The 22,945-nt window shown below is 50.0% G+C and overlaps 1 protein-coding gene and 1 pseudogene across 7 annotated transcripts in view; one reads left to right on the forward strand and one right to left on the reverse strand.

Annotated features, from left to right (window-relative positions):
- Nucleotides 1-22,598, reverse strand: part of KLHDC4 (kelch domain containing 4) — a 32,345-nt gene extending 9,747 nt beyond the window's left edge. Inside the window, exons 1-7 of one of the 7 annotated variants that reach the window (XM_045163641.1) lie at nt 22,414-22,536; nt 20,756-20,894; nt 19,056-19,147; nt 16,547-16,602; nt 15,850-15,948; nt 11,883-12,019; nt 40-132 (exon numbers count right to left, since the gene is read on the reverse strand). In XM_045163641.1, the coding sequence (XP_045019576.1) occupies nt 40-95 (56 nt within the window). In that variant the 5' untranslated portion in view covers nt 96-132; nt 11,883-12,019; nt 15,850-15,948; ... (2 more) ...; nt 20,756-20,894; nt 22,414-22,536. Of the gene's footprint in view, nt 1-39; nt 133-7,861; nt 8,190-10,896; nt 11,855-11,882; nt 12,020-15,849; nt 15,949-16,518; nt 16,603-19,055; nt 19,148-20,755; nt 20,895-22,413 lie in introns of those variants that run through there. The other 6 variants (XM_044931143.2, XM_006046122.4, XM_025268503.3 and 3 more) reach the window with 6 other exon arrangements.
- Nucleotides 8,176-8,840, forward strand: LOC102410176 (annotated as a pseudogene).
- Nucleotides 22,599-22,945: the final 347 nt, after the last annotated feature.

Genomic DNA, 22,945 nt, shown 5'->3' on the forward strand with positions numbered 1-22,945 from the left:
ACTGTACCAGGAAAAGAGGACCCTCCTGTTGGTACTGACCTTGTACTCTCATGGAAGCCACCAAAAAGGATTAACTGTCTCTTCCAGGCCACCATCCGATGTCCACTCCGGCCTGAAGGACCACCTGGTGATCTAAAATTGAAAATATACAAAAAATAGGTGCTTGGCAGGCGGAGGAGGAGGACGTGGAGCTCGTGAGCTCCCAAAAACACATCAAAGCACATCTACGAGTGGAACGACTCACACAGAACATCTACTAAACACCAGGGAGAAGACCTCAGACTTCAAAAAGCGCAAGAAAACCTCCACGTAACCAGGCAAGAGAAAGAAAAAGCAAACCAACTGAACGGATGTGAAAGGGGACCCACACCCATGGAGGGGCTGAGGAGCGGGAGAGGCTCTGCACCCGGGGCAGGCCCCTCACCGGCAGGGAGACCAGCCTGGACGTAGGAGGGGCTTTGAAGCCTCAGAGAAAAGCACGGGACCCCGTGAGCAGAAGGCACAACAGAGGGACCTGCACGGCCAGCAGGGACCGCCACCCTGCGCTCCCCAGCCTCAGACGCTTGTCCACAGGTGTGTGCGGGGGTCTCATGCTTGATGCCTGGGCGTCAGAGGTCAGATCCAGGGGGAGGATCGGGCTTAGCTGCACCTAGAGAGTCTGAAGAGGCTGGACTATGGCCACTGAGGGTGCACTGGGAAGAAGCCTGGGCCCGCCGGAGGCAAGGCACCATTGCTGGGGGCACACAAAGGAGGGGCAGGACCACCACAGAGCCCCCTCCCTTGCACACATACTCTCAGGGGACAGGACACACCTACATGAACTCCAAAGGCACACATGGGCCTCACAACAGCTAAGACACCCACGAGCAGGCTCCAAGTGCTGCCCCTGCCACATGATCCACGAGCAGGCCCCAAGCGCTGCTCCCACCACGTGATCCACGAGCAGGCACCAGGCGCTGCCCCCACTGTATGAGGAGGACACAGTCCACCACTACCGCCAAGAGACTGCGAGCACGTGACAAGTGCTGCCCCCCAATCTGGAGGGCACATGGGCAGCACTGGGCGCCAGTCACTGTCCTTGCCATCTCAGGAGCTCGCAGGCTGCCACCACTAAGAAACTCAGAAGCAGGCAGCAAGCACTGTCCCTACTGTCCCACAGGCCCATGGGCCCAGCGGCCGCCACCACTGCGGGGACCCACAAGCAGGCACTGATCACTGCCCCGTCATACCAGGGCGCATGGGCCACAACACCCGCACACCCCGTATCCAGGGAATAACAGGCAGCACACACGAGGAAAGGGGCAGCAAGCATCCAAGCCCGCACGTCGCAACAAAGACCAGGCGCAGCCCAATAAACACACGTGTTTTACAGAGTTTTACAGACAAGCAAGTTCAGTTCAGTTGCTCAGCCATGTCCAACTCTTTGCGACCCCACAGACTGCGGCACGCCAGGCCTCCCTGTCCATCACCAACTCCCAGAGCTTACTCAAATTCATGTCCATCGAGTCAGAGATTCCATCCAAAAGCTAAGGTAATTCAGCACCACCAAACCAGCTTTACGACAAATGTTAAAAGAACTTCTCTAAGCAGAAAAGACCGTGAACTAGAAACAAGAAAGTTATGAACAGAAAAGCTCATCAGTAAAGGCAAACACACGGTAAAGGTAGGAAAGACCCACACACAAATATGACACCAAACTCAGCAACCATGAGGAGAATTTAAGTGTAGGATATTAGAAGTGCATTTGAAATTAACACCAGCAACTTGAAACAATCTTGTACATATAGACATAGGCTGCTTTATCAAAGCCTCACAAGGGAGACTCCCTGGTGGCACAGTGGACAGGAATCCCCCTGCCAATGCAGAGACACAGGTTCGATCCCTGGTCTGGGAAGATCCCACGTGCCGCAGAGCAACTGAGCCCAGGTACTGCAACTACCGACACCCACGCACTCTGGAGCCCATGTGCTGCAATTACTGAGCCCACGCACCGCAGCCAGAGAGTCCACACGCCACATCTAAGGTCCAAACCAGCCAAATACATGAACAATTGTTTAAAAAACTCACTCATGTAACAAATTGCCAGCCACAGGTGTTAGCTTCTGCAAAAATCCCCCAGTGCGTTAAATGACATATTAGAGTAGATGGGCTTAAGTGATATTTATACAACATCCCACCTGAAAGCAGCAGAATACACATTCCTCTCAAGTGCACGAAGAACATTCTCCAGGACAGATCACAAGCTGGGTCACAAAGCCAGCTGCAGTAATTTTAAGAAAACCTGAAATCATATCAAGCATCTTTTCAGACCATAACACTATGAGACAAAAACCAGTCATAAGAACTTTAAATAGCACAAACATGTGGAGGCAAATCAATGTTATTAAACAACCAATGTATCACTTAAGAATCAAAGAGTAAATTAAAAAAAAAAAAAAACCTAGAAACAAATCACAACAAAAACATGGCAATCCAAAACTGATGGACACAGCAAAAGCAGTTTTAAGAGGGAAGTTCACAGCAATACAATCTTATCTCAGGAAACAAGAAGTCTTGAACAAAAAAACCTAACCTTACACTGAAAGCAACGAGAGAAAGAAGTAGAAACAAAACCCAAAGTTAGCAAAAGGGGAAAGAAATCATAAAGAACAGAGCAGAGACAAATGTAATAAAAAGGAAAACAACAGAAAAGATTAATGAAACTAAAAGCTGATTCTTTGAAAAGATAAACAAAACTGATAAGCCTTTAGCCAGACTCACTAAAAAAAAAAATGGGAGAGGGGTCAAATCAATAAAATTAGAAACGAAAAAGGAGAAGTTACATCTGACATCACGAAATATAAAGGCTCACAAGAGACTACTACAAGCAACTATATGCCAATAAAATAAGACAACCTAGAAGAAATGGACAGATTCTTAGAAAGGTTCTAACTTTTCAAGACTGAACCAGGAAGAAGTAGAAAATATGAGCAGACCAATCACAAGTACCGAAATTGAAACTGCGACTTAAAAACTTCCAACAAACAATAGTCTAGGACCAGATGGCTTCACAGACAAATTTTACCAAACATTTGGAGAAGAGTTAACAACTTCTGAAACTATTCCAAAAAACCGGAGAAGAAGAAACACTCCAAACTCATTCCATGGGGCCACCATCACTCTAATACCAAAATTAGACAAAGATACCATAAAAGAAAATTACAGGCCAATATCACTGATGAACATAGACACAAAAATTCTCAACACAATACTAGCAAACTAAATACAACAACATATTAAAAGGATCACACACCATAATCAAGTGGGATTTATCCCAAGAAGGCAAGGATTCTTCAACATTTGCAAATCAACCAGTGTGATACACTACATTAACAAACTGATGAATAAAAACCATATAATCGTCTCAACAGACACAGAAAAAGCTTTTGACAAAACACCCATTTATGACTAAAAGTCTTCAGAAAGTGGGCACAGAGGGAACCTAATTCAACATAATAAAAGCCATATATGACAAGCTCACAGCTAACATCATTCTCAATGGCGAAAAGCTAAAAGCATTTCCTCTAAAATCAGGTACAGAACAAGGATGTCCACTCTTGCCACTTTTATTCAACACAGTTTTGGAAGTCCTAGCCATGGTAATCAGAGGAGAAAAAGAAATGAAAAGGAATCCAAATTGGAAAAGAAGTAATTATCTGTCATTGTTTGCAGATGACCTGCAACTATATACAGGAAATCGTAAACATGATAACAGAAAACTATGAAAAAAAAAAAAGAAGACTACTAGAGCTCATCAATGAATTTGGTAAGGTTTTAGGATACAAAATTAATACATAAAAACCTGCTGCATTTCTATATACTACAATGAAAGATCAGAAAGAGAAATTAACAAAGAATCCCATTTATTACATCAAAAAATAAATAAATAAAATACCTAGGAATAAATTTACCTAAGGAGACAAGAGACCTGTACTCAGAATAGAAGACGGAGATTAAAGAAACTGAAGATGAGGGGGAAGGGGAGGAATTGAAACTGACATAAACAGATGGAAAGACATACCACGTTCTTTGGAAGAATCAACGTTGTCAAAAAAGGATACTACCCAAGGCAATCTACAGATTTAGTGCAATCCCCATCAAATTATCAATGGCATTTTTCATAGAACTAAGATTTTTATAATTGTATGAAAACACAGAAGACCTCAAATAGCCAAAACAATCCCAAAAAAGAAAAACGGAGCTGGAGGAACCAGACCTCCTGACATCAGACTACACTACAAAGCTATGGTAACCAAAGCAGTGGGGTATTGGTGAAAGAATAAACAAGTAGGTCAGTGGAACAGAAAAGACAGCCCAGAAACAGATTTCCTAAGTACAGTCAACCAGGACTTCCCTTGTGCTCCAGTGGCTGAGTCAGCCTGCCATGGTTTCAGGGAAGACCATGCACGCCATGGGGCAACAACTAAACCCATGCGCCACACCTACTGAGCCCACGTGCAGCAACTGCTGACGCTCACTCGCTCTAGAGCCCGTGTCCTGCAGCAAGGCAAGCCGCTGCAACGAGAAGCCTGCGTGCCTGCGCACTGCAATGAAAAATGGTCCCCGCTCAATGCAATGAGAGAAAGCCTGCATGCAGCAAAGGACTCAGCACAGCCAAAACCTAATTAGTCAATTTTTTAAAAAGTACAGCCAACTGATCTTTGACAAAAGAGCAAAGGCAATACAATGGAGCAAAGACAGTCTCTTCAACAAATGGTGCTGGATCAACTGGACGCCCAAATGCAAAAGAATGAACCTGGACACAAACCTTACGTGTCCTTTTGCAAACCTTTTGCAAAAAATACTCAATATGGATCCCAGGCCTACATGTAAAATGACTGACAGACAAGCTGGCCTCCCAGGCTGCTCAGCAGTGAAGAATTCACCTGCCAACGCAGGAGACGCAGGAGACATGGTTCAATCCCTGCGTAGGGAAGCTCCCCTGAAGGAAAAAACGGCAACCCACTCCATATTGCTGGCTGGAGAACCCCATGGACAGAGGAGCCTGGTGTGCTACAGTCTACGGGGTCGCAGCGAGTTCGGACACGACTGAGTGACTGAGCACGCATGCGAGCTGGGCTGTATTAAAATTTAAAATTTAAGCTCTGCAAAAGATATATCAAGAGTCAGTCTGGAAGAAAATATTTGCAAAGAACACACCTGATAAAGGACTGTTATCCAAAATAAACAACCCTTAAAACTCAAGAGTAAGGAAACAAGTGACCCGATTTAAAAAGTGCTGACGTGGTCAAGCCAGGCCCATCTGCCAGGCTACCTCTGCTCACCCTGTTCTGCGCTGGTGCTATCTCCATCTGGCTCTCCCACCTACACAATCCAACCACCAAGTCCAGGCTACAAAGGATGGTTACAACCTGAGCCTCCCAGTCCAGCTCCTCTCTACAATTTCCACTTTTTTCTACAAAGCTTTCCCCCAAACCACGGGCCCTAAAAGATACAACAGAGACTCTCGAATGAGAAGCATGAGCTGCCCATCCCAGCATCTCCCCACCAGCAAATCTCAGATGAACAACTCATCACATGTGGCCATGAGGACCCCCAGGGTCCTTCCTTATTCCAACGTAGAACAAATCCCTTTCTCTCACCTTTCCTCAAACACCTCAGCATCCCAGTCTCTCTCTCCTAATGCCCAGTTTACTAACATCCCTTTCAACATGTCATTCAAACTGATCAATGTACTCAGCCATGGAAAGTCAACCAAAAACTATCTGTCCCTGTCAACTACATCCTGCTAATCCAATCTTTAAGCATCAGCCTTGGGGTAGTGTCACCATATGCAGACAACGACCAGGATTTCAACTTACTAAATCCTTCTTCCCTTCTAGCAAGGGCAGTTCTTCCAAATGCAACCTACAAGGAAAACTCAGCCCCACTTCAATTTCATCCTGCTTGATGTGGTCCACAAAGATGATTCTGGAAGCTGATTTTGCCAACCAACTTATTTGCTTTCCCTCCTAGCTTTTTATCACCCACAAATTGAGTAAGCATGTTTTCTCAAGTAAATTCATGATAAAAAAACACCAGAAGGACAAGTTCAGAAGGAGGGGCTGTGCCAGGCCACGACACCACAGGTCCACGCCTGTACTCTCTGCAGAGAGGAAGCAGCACTGTCCTCGGAGCAGGCCGCAGGCCACAGGAGAAGCGGCCACACCACCGCCCCATGCCCCCGTACTGGGTGCCACGGTGACGAGCCCCAACATACAGCCACCTACACAACAGAGAAAGTGAATGAGAAGACCACCACCTTGCTGGGTGCGCAGCAGACTCCCTTTCTGAGAAACTTTCTGTTATAACACTTAACAAATACACAACCTGGGAAACAGGTTTTCATTCAAAAGCTGGTAGATTCGCTTCCAATTCTACTTCCGAAAAGGTACACAGGAGAGCCCAGATGCTCCCAGTGCTGCTCTAGTGACTGTGACTGCAGAGGCCCAGCGACCTACAGAAACAGTGCCAGCAGCCAAGCCCCGAGATGCCCCCCGGGGTGGCCAGGCCAGGTCTCCCGCCCAAGAATCTGAAGGGCATGTCATCCTTCCGTGGGCCAGGCACGGAGGACTCAATTAACTTTCCTGGCAGTAGCCAAGTACTGCTGTGTTTTGTAACCAAAATGGGAATTTTTTCCTATAAAAAGGCTCTATATACCCCATCAGAAAAATAAACTCACCCAAAAAAACCTGTTTATATTTCAATCTTCAACAGGCACTTTTCAACTGCCGTCACTCCTAAATATGGAGTCTTAAAAAATTCACATGTCCTGCTCAGCCAGATCTATAAGCAGCACGAAAATACATGTGTCCTGCCGTGGGAGGGAGAGCTTTCAGCACATCCGAGTTACGTGTGGTGCGGCGCTGTGGCAGGGCACGCTGCCACTCAGCATCACCCGGGCCCTTTCCAGCCCACCGCTGCAGTGACATTCACAGAACAGGCACACACATCAAGTAACTCCACGGGCTTCGGATACAAACAGAGCGTTAGGCACTCAGTATGCAAATTCGTCCCCGAGTTATTTTAAACTTTACACCTTACAAAAGATATGCCATAGTACCACGCTGTTCCTGAGACATTTACTGAGCAGAGGAAAAATTTCTCTCGTAACCCCAGAGATTCAAGGCCACACAGGCTGAGCTGATGGGTAACTTGATCTAGCGGCCCATCCTCAGAAAAAGAAGGGACCTTTCTGCAAGACTGGTTCTGACGTGGCCGGAAGCCGGACTCAAACCACAGGCAACAGCATCTTCCCCATAAGCAAATAGGTACCTTCAGAATCTGGCCCTACTTTTCCAAGCACCACTCAAAAAACAGATTTGGAGAGTTATTAAGTATTTAATCACATTGCACAGAATAATTAGCAGCAGTTTCTAGAATCCAGGCAGCCTATCAGAGCTGTATCCTTCTTTTAACTACTACGATCAGTACCAAAACCACCATTCGTGGGGTGTTCATATAATAACTAACTACCACAGAGAAGTCTGTGCTCTGAGAGACAGATGCTCAGTAGCTCAGCAATGTCCTACTCTTTGCAACCCCATGGGCTATAGCCTGCCAGGTAGCTCTGTCCATGGAATGTTTCAGGCAAGAATACGGGAGCAGATTGCCACTTCTTCCTCCAGGAAAGACAGGAGACAGGACAGGCGGGTAAATGTCGACTCCTGCCTTTGCACGTCCACAGAGCACAGCCCACTCTTCTCCCCTACTTTCTGGAGGAAATGCAGCTGAGGATAGGGAGAGAGGCTGTATGCTACGAAAGTAAAAAGAGGATTCATAGGCAGACTCTTAAAATCAGGTCAGTTGTGCAGGCACCTACCACCGAAGGCAGAGACGGAAGGGACTCGCAAAACATCTGGTAAAGCTGGTCACGCTTGCCCAATGTAAATCGGGAGGCTGTGCTGACATTTAACCTCTGGTCTCCTCGACATCAGTAACACCAGGACTTTTCCTCTTGGTTTCAAACTGTCATGACGTCTATTAAACGTTGCTAGAATGGAGAGCGTGCATAAAGGAAGACAGCCAAGTCTCTAAAGGGGCTACTCGTAAACGTGCTACAGAAACACAGGTAGGGCAAACAGGAAGGACGAAGCGGACGTCTGGGAATCACCCTGCTTCCCAGGAGAAAAGCCTGCTTAAAAGCCAAGAAGGGACTTCCCTGGTGGTCCAGTGATTAAGACTACGCACTCCCAACACAGGGGCATGGGTTCAAACACTGGTCAGGGAACTAAGATCCCACACCATGTGGCGTGGCCCGAACAACAACGAAAACTATGACCCTCAAACGCTTCTCAGGACCATCAGGCTTAAGCCCACTCCCCGCCCCTATTCTCCATACACACTCTGGGGGACCAGCAGCACTGTGGTAAGGCCAAGGCTGTGAGTATCCCCCACGTGGACATCAAGGCACTAAAGGAATTCAATGGGAATAAGAAGCTGGACAAGAAGTATGATGTGGTTTTGGCTTCAGAGTCTGATCAAGTAGACCCCACAAATGTGGGGCCCAGGCCTGAAGAAAGCTGGCAGGTTCCCTTCCTTGCAGACCCACGATGAGGACACGGAGACCAAAGTGGATGAAGTGAAGCCCAGGATCAAGTTCCAGATGGAGATGGTGCTGGGTCTGGCAGTGGCTGCTGGCCCCATGGAGATGACAGACGAGGAGCTCGGGCACAATATCCACTTAGCTGTCAACTTCCTGGTGTCATTGCTCAAGAAAAACTGGCGGAAACGTCCAGGCTTCATACATTAAGAGCACTGTGGATCAGCCCCCGCGCCAGTACTCAGGCACAGCTCCATAAACGCTAATTCACAAGCTGAGAAAGGTTCTACAGACCCCAGTGCCGATATAACCCGTCTCTGCGGCCTTCACTATTGGGTAAACTTTTCTCACTCTCTCTTTCCCTCAAACTACACCCAGAAGAGTAAAAAACATTTCCTAGAAAACGAAACTTTTCTAGGGGTTCTAATACTTTTCTAGAGAGCGGGGCCAAATCCTGGAGTCCGGAGAAACTCAGTTCACAGTGAACTCCTCCTGCGCTTTTCCCAGGACTGGAGCCCACACCGTGTGGATTCCCCCAGGCTCAGCGATATTCCCCAGAAATAGCAAAACCAGCCTTCATTTTGGCTGAAGCTCCTTCCCTTTGCTTCTCGGTCACTAAGAAAAAATTACAGAGAAGCTGCCAGAAGTCACCCCTCTCCCCACCATGACCGTTATGTCAGCGTATTAATAACCAAGCCCAGTGACCAGCAGCAGCAGCTCCAAGACAAAGCCCACCCAGAGTAATCAGTCCACCGGCTTCTCTGCAGCTATGCTGGGCTTCGTCAATTAGGCCCTCATGTCCCTGCCACACAAGTGGGGAGGTGCTTCCATTTTGCAAGAAGTAATAAATTACAGAAGCCATATCCACACTCTTTTTCATTGTGAAGGATCTAAGAGGCATTTTACTTGAGTTTTCTTACAGGGCAGCAGACGTTTTTCACATCAGTGAACAGTGCCTAAGATAAGCATGAGACCCGCTGGTAGGCGAGGCCTCCAGCTGAGATCCAAGGCCGTCTGCATCAGGGTCACTGAGCAGTGGGGAGGGGTTGCTGTCAAATGCAGATTCCTGAGCCCATTTAAAAGCCGCTCTGGATCAGACGACGTCTGGAGGGAGGAGGGCAAGAACACACATTTTCAGAGCTCCCCAGGCATTGCAGTCCAAGAATCACCAACACAGGTGTCTGCTCGGCTCTGAGCCCTCCTCACAGGCTGACAAGTCTCCCAGCCACTCCACCACCAACTCGTGCTATTGAACCTCCTGAGTCCTATAGGACACCCCCTCTTAGTGCAGATGAGGCAGCCACCCCGCGGTAGTGCCTGCTGCTGTGAAGCAAGGATGGAGCCTGAAAACATGTAGAAACACCCCAGACAAGACCCCTGGGTGCTGCTCAGAGCTGTGCCCACAGTGCCACAGGAGAAGGCTCTAGGAACACACGCCCTCTGACTGGCAAGTCTACTTCTGGGCTAGTTTAAAGGTTACTGAATGACAAAAAATAAACCTAACTAAGACTCCTAAGAGCAGGTATGTGAAACGTTCCTGGGGTACGGCGTGGGAGGGGGGCCCTGAGGATTAGAAAGGTGTTAATTCTCCCTAGGTGCAATGTACAAACTGCAATCCAATCGAAATCCCATTAGAATGGTTAAGGACAGAACCTGAAAAATTGATCCTAAAGCTCTTATGAAAACAATGAGTGCATGGCAAAGTAATTTTTTAAGTAAATGAGAAAAACCTGGCTGTAACCATATAGCAATTAAAATGGAGTGCGATACTAGAACAGGTACAAACAGAAGATCTACGAGTCAGAAGAAAACTTGGAAACATCCAGACCTTTCTGGACCGTGTGTATACAAAAGCACTTGTGTGTGCGTGTATGTGTGCACACATATGGGCCTGCAGCTCGCTCTGGCCCACTCTGCAGGCACGTGTGTGTGCACATACACTAAGGCACGTGTTGCTCCGCATCTTCGTTTCTCGTGCATATACTATATTTCCATATATGCTTTCCTGTATGAAATGAAAAGCAGTATCTCTTTAGGGTCTGTTCCTGAAGGTGAATGGGGTGGATGGCAGGTGTGCAACAGGAAGCTGCCAGCGCTCTGGCCAGCATGACCTTGCTTGCCCCGCCCACCCCACCGGACTGCCCCAACCTGCTCTGGGAGCCCTCGAGGTTGCTGTCTCACATCCAGGAGCTTGCTGCTGACCGCTCGACAGAAAGTCTCTATTCTGGACACGAGCTCACTCTCCGCTGTACAGCTGCCATGACACCCCACTATCCTGGTGGCGTCATCCCCGCTGGAGAAGGCTTCCTCCTTACCATGCTCAGGCAGTCCCTCTCCTGTGGCTTCTGGGGTGTGGCTAAGGACCCCTCCCTGAGACACCCGCCCCCTACCCATGGGGTCCGCAGACCCTGCAACAGCAAGAAAAGAGGCCACACGAGACACACTGTCCTGGCCATTTTATGGACCATGCTGGGCTGGGCGGCACGGGGGCTGCAGCCCAGCGCCATAACAAGGGGAATGGAGGCAAAGAGAGGAAGAGGCGAAGCCAGGGACACAGCCTCCATGCCCTGACTTCCACCCCGCAGGGACCAGGGCTCTGGTCAGTCACACAGCTGCGCCCTGCCACTGAGCTCTTCCTAGAGCTCAGCACAGCTCTGCCCCTCTGCTCATCTCCTCACTGAGAACCAGAGACCATGGCCCAGAAGGCAGGCTTGGAAAAAAATCCATGAGACAAAAAGACAAGAAATAAAGCACCTGACACTTTCCCTGCCACACCACTCTACCCAGGCTGGAACAGAGGCTGAGCTGTCTCTGCACTTCTGTATTAGCATGGAGCAGCCTCCACAGTATTTCTTACAGAATTCTCCGCCTTCAGTTACAATCAACAATGAAGTAAAGACCTGCTCGGCAGGAACAACTTCTGACTCAGGACGGAGGCTTCAAATGCTTTGCAAGCGTCACCGAGCTAACAGCAGCAGAGCGCAGCTCGAGTGGGACACTCAGCTGGGGCTGGAGTCCGTGGCCACGGGGAGCCCTGCAAAGGGCAGTGACTGTACATCTCCAGTGCCTCCCTGCTTCCTTGGAACAAACACCTGTCACAGACCTGGCAAGGCTGAAGACCACGAGGCAGCACGCGTCACACACAGCCTGGCAGGTCACCGCGGGACACGCCACCCGGTGCCGCCACCATCACCATCAGGCCTGCACGACGTGCTTTCCCAGAGCCACGTGCCATGAGCTCCAAATGCTGGCAGGGGACAGGCGTGGGCCCAGGGGTTGGGCTCATCACCCAGCACCTCACCTGACTTGCTCCCAGGTCTTGGTGGCCAAATGCAGCACCCAGAGGTCCTTGTAGTGGTAAAACTGCTCTCCGTCAGGAGAGGCAAACTCCCCACCGAAGATCCACAGCTGCCCACCACCCTGGGGCACCACCACGGCCTGTTGAGAGAATGGTGATGGGTCAGGGCACAGCCAGACAGCTTTCGGTCCAACTGGAGACCTGTCCCTGGTCACTCGGTTCCAACCCCACACCCCAGCCTCCAAGGCCTGGCCCTCTGGTTCTGAAGGCCCAGGACTCACAGCTCACACGGGACCACGCAGGACTGCCTGGGCCGACAGAGCCACAGTCACTGGAGGCCGGTGGGCAACGAGCCCCTCCCTGGAGAACTCCTCCCTGGAGGGCCCCACCCGGGGAGGGCGTGGCTGGCGGAGACAGTCTCAACTTGGCTGCTTTTATGTGAATCACGTGAGGGGACAGACTTCACAGAAATCACTCCTGCCAGTACCCCAAAAATGTGGGGGTGCTGCCTAGTCAGTGAATGCCTGTAGGGGGCAGACGGAGAGCCACCCTGCCCCGGTGTCACCAGTCCCAGGGCTCTGGCAGCAGGGCAGGCCACAGGGCACATCTTCACACCAAGTGGCCAAGTAGCTCCTGGCCGGGGGCTCAGAAGCAGTGTCCAAGGCAGCAGGCACAGTGTGGCTGGGACAGGAGAAGTGGGCTGGGGCAGCCGAACGCCAGGCCCTCCCAAGCATTCTGGGTGAATGCCTCCTGCCCCAGCAAACCTCCATGGACAAGCACACACTGGGCGGTCAGACAGTGGTTCCCAGGACGCCGCCTCCAGGCACCCTGGGAGCACCCCAGGCTTTCACTGCACCACAGGCTGTCACTTAACTAAGCTTAATGCCGCGGAATTGTGGCTCCATCACCATGCTGCCCCTGCCCTGGACTAACTGGAGGGTCCCGGTGACACATGCAGGGTGATGTGGCCCCCCCACGCCATTTCCACTCAGTTCTGTGCATCCTCTCAGCATTGACCTATCAGAAGACAAATCAACTTCCTGTGACTCTAAAACCCCAGTGATTGTAAGGAACTATTTCAAATCTTCAAACCAGACATGAAAATTAGCTTAGGCCCAAACGTAACACATTTTTCTGAGTTTAAAGAATTTTGGGTGGTATATTCACGCTTTGCGATACAATGTAGTTTTGAAATATCTTATTATAGAAGCTATTTAATGCCTGGGATAGCATTACAAACAATGCATCAACTGGGAAGAACAGTACAAAGAAAATACACACATATGCGCTCAGTTGTGTCCAACTCTTTGCAACCCCATCGACTGTAGCCTGCCGGGCTCCTCTGTCCATGGGATTCTCCAGGCAAGAATACAGGAGTGGGCTGCCATCTTCTCCTCCAGGGGATCTTCCCGATGAGGGAAGGAACCCACAGCTTTTGTGTCTCCTGCACTGCAGGCAAATTTTTTTACCACTGAGCCCCCTGGCCCACTTTGGAGTGATTAATTTATGTATTTGAAAAGAAAGCAATAAACTCCTTTACAAACACATGTTCACACACACATATACACACTCACAGTTGTTTTGAAGTAATGGTTTGAACGGACTGACGGCCAACGTTCCCTGGACCTAACAAAGGTTGAACACCGTCCAGTGGCCAAAGCAGGACAGCTCTGCTCCCAGGCCGAGGCAGGGCTTCCCCCACCAGTGTCTACCTTCCTACATGTCACACAAGGCTGTACGCTTCCCAGGCCATTTGGGTTTCTGTGTTGTTGTCTTCAATGGAATAAAATCATGTCCAGAAAACCTTAAGGTCACAACTCTCCCTCCAAAGGCCAAAAAAAAAAAGGCACAATGGAGTCCAAAACAACACACAGACTCTGTGAGTGGATTCTGATGTCAGCCACATGCATCCACTTTGGGAAAGCCGAGTCCTAACAACTTGCCAGGCCACCAGGACCAAAGAAAACAGAACCCAGGGGACATAATAAAACATGGTAAATGGGTCCTTTTGTTGGTGCATCTCAGCCCTGGAAGTGCGCCTCGCGTGTAAAAGATGTCCAGTTCCCAGTGAGCAAGCCACCCCTGCTGCTCAGGTGGAAGGTGACAGAGCTGTGACTGAGCTGCAAGGAAATGCCTTCTGCAGCTCCCCTGGGCACTGTGGGCACAATTCCAATCACCCAGGAGTAGGCATTCTGTAAACACCAACTACTCACTGCTCATGCGCACACAAAGGCTGACGAGAACAGAGGTGACTCTTTATTTAAACCATAGGGAACTGTTTGTTCTACTGTTTGCAAGAACGCGTTTTGTTTCAAGTGAGTTGTTGCTTCAGGAAAAACAAACCATCAGATGAGTAAGAAGAGGTGAACTTCAGCGGCACCCAAACCCCTCCTCCCCCGCCCTTCAACTCTCAACAGTCCTGCTCAGTCCACCCAGACAGGAGCATCTGAACATTCTACCCAGGGAGGGTCCCGGGAGGGGAGCACCAGGAAGACCTGACGAGTGAGGTCCACGAGGCTGCTGGGCAACGTTCGGGGGCCTTGTGGCCTTTTCCTTTCTCTCACCAGCTGTATTAATTTTAGAAAATGGCATTAAATTTTCAAATTACATGCTAAAATAAACTTCACCCCCCAAGAATCTAGGATCTCAGAGAAATGACAGAATGATGGGTGCACATATAAGATTTCTCTTTCTACTCCTTCTGCCCGTGATTGATTAAAGAGAAGATAAAGAACGTGGCTTCTGTTATCACATTCATTAAACTAGTCCAAAATGAGGAAATTTTTACATCTCAAAATATAATGCAGTGGAATTTGAACTGTAATGATCTCTAGGCAAAAGACTTCACCCCCAATTTTCTGTTTCCCATAGTTCTGATTTGTTGGAAAATTCAGAGTAAATAGCAAGCCAACCTTACCTACAGGGATAAAATTAAGTCCCAGACTCAAGAAGTACTCACAAGATATGCATGTGAATCAGAGACTGCCCAAATGACTGAACCAAAATCTCAAAGACTCTTATGATACTAGTTCTTCAAGGACAGTTAAAATAACTAATTGAAACAGGTAAGAAAACACCACCAAAGAAGCCCCTCAGCCTGCATGCCTGGGGCCCGGGAACTGGCCGGGCATCGGGCGGGGGTACTTAAGAGTACTCCTGGACCAGGACAGGACTTGGTGCTTAGCCTGGAGGCCGTGGTGAACACGTTCTCAGAGCTGGAGTAGGCTCAGGTGAATGGACTCGAACTTATCAAGAGCCATTTACTAATTAAAACCCAGGCTTACTAAGATCTAGGTTCTAAATCAAAAGGCAGTGCACGCTTCTATTCCAAAATATGAACCAGTCCAAATGGCTGCAAGCCTTGCTGTGCACGAGATGTCGATGCAGTTCAGGCAGGCAGGTCCCCCTTGTGGACCCAATTTCAAGTCAGGAGGCTACTTCTGAGCACTGAATCAGAAGGAGAACCACAGTGTGGAGGAATGTTTCAGTCACGCCCTGGGAGGCTGACACTGGAGAGGTTTCACTCTTTCAAACTACCTTTGAGCCCCAACACTGTTTCAATTACTTAGTTATAAGAATGAACAAGAGAACTTCTCTGGTGGTCCAGTGGGAGTCCGCCTGCCAATGCAAGGAACATGGGTTCTACTCCTGGTCTGGGAAGATCTCACATGACGCGGAGCAACTGAGGCCGTGCGTCACAACTACCGAGCCGCATGCCCTGGGGACTCTGCTCTGTGATGAGAGAGGCCACCGCAACGAGAATGCACCGCGACTAGAGAGCAGCCCTCGCTCTTCTCAACTAGAGAAAAGCCCACGTGGTAACGAAGACCCAGCACAGCCAATAGAAAAAACACATTCCAGGCGGAGACAGCAGAGTGAGGAGGTTGCCAGCTCGAAAGTCCGTCACGGAATCCTGCGTCAGGACCCCAGCATGAGAAGATGGGAGGCCGACGGTCACACAGACACGTACCTGGTGAGCACAGCGCCTTGGAGGTGGGTTAGGGATCTCCACTTTGGTCCAGCTGTCCTTCCTGATGTTGTAGACGTAGAGTTCGTTATATAGAAAAGTCTGCAGGAAGGAAGAGGAACTTCGCAAACGATGCTTCCACACAAGCAACAGCAAGCAGAAGGTAGAGCTCAATCTCGAGCTCTCCCTGGGCAGTGCGCTTCCTCAGGCCAGTTCCCAGACCCTCCAGGATGGCGACAGAAAGACAAAGACCACCCCTGCACTGCCAGGCAGGGAAGTTGAGCTCAGGACTCTGGGACTATTTCATCTGTAGCTCTGAAACACAGGGCCACCTGGTCTGCTCCAAAATCAAACTTACAGTTTTCATGATGTTATCAATTGCTCTACTATGTTTCAGCACTTTGCCTATTCAAACACCTCTGGGAACTTATCACGAGGAAGGACAGCGGGGCGTGGCCCACCTCATGCAGGCAGGAAGAGCCGTGACCCTCAAGGGCCCGCAAGGACCCTGGTGGCTTGTCAAGGACCACACCCCAGGCCAGTCCTGCCATGTGGAGGCAGGACACATGACGGGGAGTTAAAGAACAATGGGAATTTGACATCAGTGCCTAAGAGGAATTTCCCTCTAAATGAGACTCAGGAAAATTTGAAGGGAAAGAATAAAATATATACTTTACTTTTTGGCCATTGAAATATTCACCTCCGAAAAGGATTAATTCATCTTTCTCAGGATGAGTGGAGAGGGAGGCATTTAACCTGCAAGAGACACAAGCAGCAGCTCAACACAAAATCAAACCACATGACGCCCAAACTGAGGGCCTGTCTCCCTCCCTCCACAGGCTGCACCCCAGGGACCAGCTTGTCCTGAACTTCTGGGAAAGAGGAGCCAGGCTGAGGACGGAAGCTGAGGCACCACCCTTAATGGCAGCCTCACCCTCAGGACACTGACACCCAGGCTAGCCTCCCAGGAGGGCCCAGCGCCTCTCACACAGCATCTGGCTAAACATCAACAGGCACAGGGGGCTCCTACTCCTGTGCCACTCTCCCCAGAGCCATCCTGCTTCACAGCTCTGTCCTCCTACATCACAATCTAACTGTCTTCAGAGGTCCACTATTCAAGCATTTCAATACACATCCCAGACTGCTTCCATGTGGAAAACGCAAACACCTTTCTGCTTACTTTCACACATGAGGACGAGGCAACAGCTCTGTAGGAGTTTTAAGTGAGCCCTGACATCTCAGCAGGAAGCACTGAAGGGTATGGCCACAGGGAGGGAAAACATTCTCTGTGCAGAAGCCCCTGGGGCAGTGTTCCCCAGATGTCCTCTACCACATTAATGCCAAACAATGCTTCTCAAAGGGAAAGGGAAAACTGTTTTTTTTGTTGTTGTTGTTAACTGGGGATTTATTATACACAGAGACATTCTATAGGCTGAGAAACTCTGTAGTCAAACCCTCAAGTCAAAACAGTGCACCCTGGTCTCCAATACAACCAAGCACCTTGCCCTCACACTCCCATTAAATTACCTCTGAGCAAAGACATGGGGATATACACACTTAAACTTGGTGATTTTCATGGATTTTTCCTGTAATTTGATGGTGTGGTAGGAAGTGAGACGGTACTGAGGTGACCCCTGAAAGGTCTGTGTCCCGGCAGATCTCAGCTCTAACACCTGCCCTTTTCCTTCAGGAGGCTGCCCAGTGACCTGGTGACCTAGGGCAGTGCCAAGGTTTCAAATTATACTGGAACATTACACCTGACTTTTAGAGCAACATACTTTAAGGCAAACGTCATCCCCCCGCAAAAAAAAAATCAACCCACATTCAAAGCGAGTTCCCTCAGGGGTCCTGCACAGGTAAAGCCTTCACGATCTCATGGATTTATCTGCTTCAACAATTCAGATGAACATGTCCACCTACCATATGTGACCCTTAGGCTTGACCCAAAGATAACATGACAAATAAAATGAAAATAAACCCTAACTCCCAGGGGAATTTATGAACTGAAGGACAGGAGGAACCTTTGGGAGCCTAGGGAAAGCCCCTGGTGTCCGCTCAGGAGTGAGCACACTGCTCCTGACCCTGAAAGGCAACGACCACATGCCGGGGGCAAGGTCGTGGGATTCAGGCCATGTCCTGCATCCCACTGAGGCAGAGGGGACACGCCACCACCTCCCTTTGTGATGTGCTGGGCCATGGCCTCCACTCAGGCCTGAAGGAAATGAAGCAAATCATTTCTCTGCTTAACAAGACAGCCCTGGATGCTCGGGAAGTTAGGCATTTCCCCTTCTCTGAAGGGCATGCATCTCCTCATCAGGGTCACTTGGCCTCCCTGGGCTCCTAGCTCGAGGAGCTCTGTGTCCTGGCCATGCTCTGCCTGGAGCAGGGATAAGAATGATGGAGCCCTGGGTCCTGCATCAAACCAGAGAACTGCTGGCATTTGCTGAGGAGTCAAGAACAAAGGGATAAGGAGCCAAGGAAAAACCACAGCCTGCTCCTTCCTCCTCCTTCCACCGGGTCTGAAATCCTACAAACAGACACTGGAGCTCCTCACATAAACTACAAACCCATCTAAAATGGCTTACAGTTTTATGTTTAATGGTCACACTTTCCACGTGAGAACATAAAAGCGCTATGAATGAGCACAGTGAAAAGCATCGTGATTTTTTAATTTTTGTACCTCTGAGGAGCCTTTAAAAACCTCAGACACATAGAGAAGGAAATGTCAATCCACTCCAGTACTCTTGCGTGGGAAATCCCATGGACAGAGGAGCCTGGCAGGCTACAGTCCATGGGGTCACAAAGGGTTGGACATGACTTAGCAACTAAACAACAACAACATTTATGTATGCATGCACAACTGAGGCACTTTGCTGTATGGCAGAAACACAACATTGCTAAAAAAAAAAACTCTCAAACACAGATTGTCACCAGGTGGGGTTTCAAACCCGCAAAACATCCCTGATGAGCAGCAGGACCGGCGGACCTCCTCTCCGTGCTTCCATGCAACAACAGAGCTGAACTGCCTCTGTCCCACCCGTCAGAGGCAGAGGTGAAAAAAGCGCCTTGTCTAGAAGGAGCTGATCTAGTGGGTTCTAATGATGGAAATGCCCAAGTGCCTGGTTACTTATGAAAACATGGTGCCTGTTTCAAGCAGCTTTCCAATTTCTACCAGAAAACTGTCAGAAGCTACCCTGTAGCTTGCTTACCGTGGGGAAGGTGGCGAGCAGGGTGTCTCCACGACCTGAGTCTTTCTGGCATCGAGAGTCTGGAAGTGGGCTATGAGGGCTTCCAGGTCCTCCTGCAGACAGACAAACAGTTACACATGGCCAAATGCCTGGGTCAGCTCTCCTCAGACCCCCCGACCTGACCAGAATTAGAACTGTTCCTTCCACTTAAAAGTCACAGAACCTGACACAGGCACAAACACTCAGCACCTGAGCTTCCGGCACACGGCACGCGCATCATCTCAGTCCAAACCCTCACTCCCCACACTCACCAAAGGCCTTCTTCTCAGACAAGCCCACCCAATTTCACGCCAACACCTTCAATCACCGCCAGAAACCGAAGCCCGGGCCACCACACCAGCCTGCTTTGTTGTCCACAGAGCAGGGTCTGACATTTCTAAGTTCATTTATCTAGTTTCCACCTTCTACCAACATAACAAAATGTAAGTTCCAAGTGACCCAGACATGCCAGTCTGCTTACTGACATGTGCCTGTACACTGCGGGGGGCTCGTCAACTACCAGCTGCAACCAACCTGTGTAAGAACATCTCCACTGTTACAACTACAGATTTAGAGGTTAAGGTGCATATTTCTGTACACGGCTGGGCAGTGCTGGAACTCAGACTTCCCATACCCGGTCCCTGCATTTACACTAGTGTCCCCCAGCCCACAGGGATGCTGACCCGTCTGTCACAGCAAAGTCTCCCACCTGCCTGTCAATGCTCATCCTAGCACCTGGCTCATGCTGACACCTGGCATCTGTCCCTCCATCGTTTCTCCCCACTTCACCTCATGCCAGCTCTCGCCCAGCTTCCACACTCTGCAGGGCCTAAAAGTCGGAGAGGCGTCCTTCCTGCACCTACAAATACTTCCAGGCCATTCTTCCTCCCTCGCCCACCTCATGTCTCACCCCACCTCCTCACTCTCCAGCTGCCCAGGCTCCCTCTTGGCTTCTTTCAGCAGAACATCACTTGCCCTGGGCTTGAACAGCCACCTGCAACCCCCCTCCCCACGGTACCCCCTTCATCTCCCGGAAGCAGCCGCTGTCTGGAACTGAGGGCTCCTGACTCTCAGGCATCTTTCTATATGCTTTCACTACCTGTTAACGTGTCTCTAAGCTCTGTACATTACTGTCTCAAGTTTTCCAATTCCATGTAAATGTCATCACACTGAATATTCCCTTGCAACTTGCTTCTTTGCTTTACCCTGCTGAAAGAGCGGCCTGATGCCCTGAGTCTGTTCGCTGTCTTGGTGGCAGTGCCACACGGCTTCTCCACCCATTCCACTGCTGCTGAACATCTGATTCAACTCCAAAACTCTACAAGCAATACTACCATGGCTGTTGGAGGACCTGTCTTTGCAGAGCTGGGGGTAATTTTTCCAAGCTAAATCTTTATGTGTGCAACTGCTATGTTGTATCTGCCATTCTTGTATGTACTGAAAATTTAAGACCCAACTGACTCTACCAATTTGCACCCTCACAAGAGTCCACAGAAACACCTGTCATCCTATTACTTCTGTGTAACAGCTGACCTGCTGACTCCAAGTCCCGAGTGCAAAACACGCTCCTTTAGGTACTAAAGACAAGTTACTGAACCACTGGCTCTTTCCAGGAAGGGACAGGTGAACAAGGGACTACTGGAACCTTGATGAACTCAGAGGTTCCAGTCCAGTGTCATTACCTTCTTTAAGGCAGAAGGGAAGACGGGCTCAAGGTGGGAGGAAGGCATGGTTGCGACAAGCATGCCTGCAGGGAGAGCTGCTGTATCAGTCATGGCACTGATGCACGCTGGGCAAGGTCAGCAGGAAGCACTGAACACCCTGTCACTCGAGAACAGGAGCGACCATGATGTCTGTGGTTGGGAGCACGTCTGTTCGCCCCCTTTGTTAGAAGCATAGGCCGTGCTGTCTTCTCACAGAGACTTTGGGGTCTTTAGGGTCTTCCCAGGACAGAACAACCCCATCCCACCCCACCGCACACCCCCGCCACGTCCCCCGCCTGACTCTGGTCTGTAGAAAAACTTTAGCCTCCCAGGCCTTCTCAAGTTCCAAAGAATAAATTTAATCAGAAGAGTGGGAAATTGCAGAAAAAAGTCAAGCAAGACAAAATAAAAGTAACTTAGCCTTAAAGTCAGGACTTTTCTGACTTTAAGCTATGGACATTCTGAGCCATGTCCATTGAGCTGTTTTGCAGATACTGAAACCCCTACCAAGTGGAAGAAGTTAACTGCATGCTGCCCACAAGGATGGAGACTCCAGACCAGCTGAAATCAGAAGGTTGATGACGTTGATTCCCAACTACTTCACCATCACCCAAACAGAAGAATGTCCATGAGCCGATGCTGCGACAGCCCCCTCTGTCACCCTGTCTTTAAAAACCTTCCCTGCAAGCCCTTGGGGAGTGAGCTGCTGAGGCGGCAGAGCCCAGAAGATGCAGGTCGCCCAGATAGGGTGAAGAAATGGGGCTTCAGCAGGACTGTGCAGAAGGGAAGGAATCAATCTGTGTGACCGCCACCTGTGTGCAGATGTCACCAGGTATCTGAGACATGAGTTCTGTACTGAGCAGAACTCTAAGTTGTCCCTAAAGACCTCCAGCTTAGTCACCCACCCCAACCCCAGCTGAAAAATAATAGGAGATGGAGAGAGAAAAGAGCCCAACCTCATTATTTGATAGATGACGAAATAGACACATGAATGCCTTAGGAAGAAAAGGGACAGGGTATGTGGTCAATAGCTCTGGATGTGAGATGTCTGGTCAAATTTCAGCTCCCGGCCACCTCACAGCTGACCTGCGTAACCTGTTAGCTTCTGATTTCCTGATTGTCAGGTGGAGACGCCAAAGCTACCTAACTCAACTGGCTGTGAGAAAGCCCAGGGAGCACAAAGCCTGGAGGCAGCAAACACTCATTAACCATTATAAACTGTGCCGGGTTAGGGAGTCCCTGAGCAACAGTCAATTAGGAACAGAGCGCTCGCCTCTACGTTTAGCACTGAGTCATCTGCAGACCCTGCTAAAGACGTGGAAAGAGAAAGAGGGTAGGAGAGGAAGGAGGAAGGGAGGGAGAGGAAGGGAGAGACAGAGGGAGACAGGGACAGACACAGAGAAATACCCCTGGTCACCATCAACCGTTATGGAACTTCCCACAGTCCCACTCACTCCACCGGCGCTCACTGCTCAGGGCTGCCCTGAGGGTCACGTGCCCCGTTTAAAGCGGAGGACTGAGGCTTGCAGAGGTGCTCCGGATCAGCCCGGCCGCCGCCAGCGCCCCTCACAGGGGGGGCCCGGATACGCCCGCGACCCCGGACGAAATAAGCCTGCCCGCCCCCCGGGCCCTCACACCTCCTCCTTCCGCGAGCGCTTGGACACTTTCTTCTCCATCTTAGCGGCCGTCTTCTCCGCCCCGCGGCCCTTCTTCTCTTTCTTGCCCTTTTTGCCCATCGCGCTGGGTCCAAGAAGGCTTCTGAACCGCCTGTGAGACTCTAGCGGCTCGCGGCGCGCGGCGCGCAGGAAATACGTGCTGGGGGCGCGCAGAGAGCGCGTCACTTCCGGTTCGCTTCGCGCCCGCTTCCGGGAGGGTGGTGGGGCTTGTGGTGGTTCCTGGGGCCGGCTGCTTCCGTAGTCCTTTCTGGTACGCCTATACAAACTGGCCTGGATCTTCGGGCTCCGGGTGGTTGTCCGCCTAGAAGCAGCGAGGCCGCGCCCCTTCCCCTTCCCCCTTCAGCTGTGCCGGGGACGCGGCGCCTGTCGCTCCGCCGTGTTTGTTCAGCAGTGCTGTGCCCCGTGCACAGTGGCCTAGTTGGCTTACTCAGTAGCACGGACCCTTGTGCAAGTTAAATGGTTGCTGTGGCTTCCTGCCCCGGAGAGACGGTCA

Source organism: Bubalus bubalis, chromosome 18, assembly GCF_019923935.1.
Source record: "Bubalus bubalis isolate 160015118507 breed Murrah chromosome 18, NDDB_SH_1, whole genome shotgun sequence".
In the NCBI taxonomy this organism is placed as follows: Eukaryota; Metazoa; Chordata; class Mammalia; order Artiodactyla; family Bovidae; genus Bubalus; species Bubalus bubalis.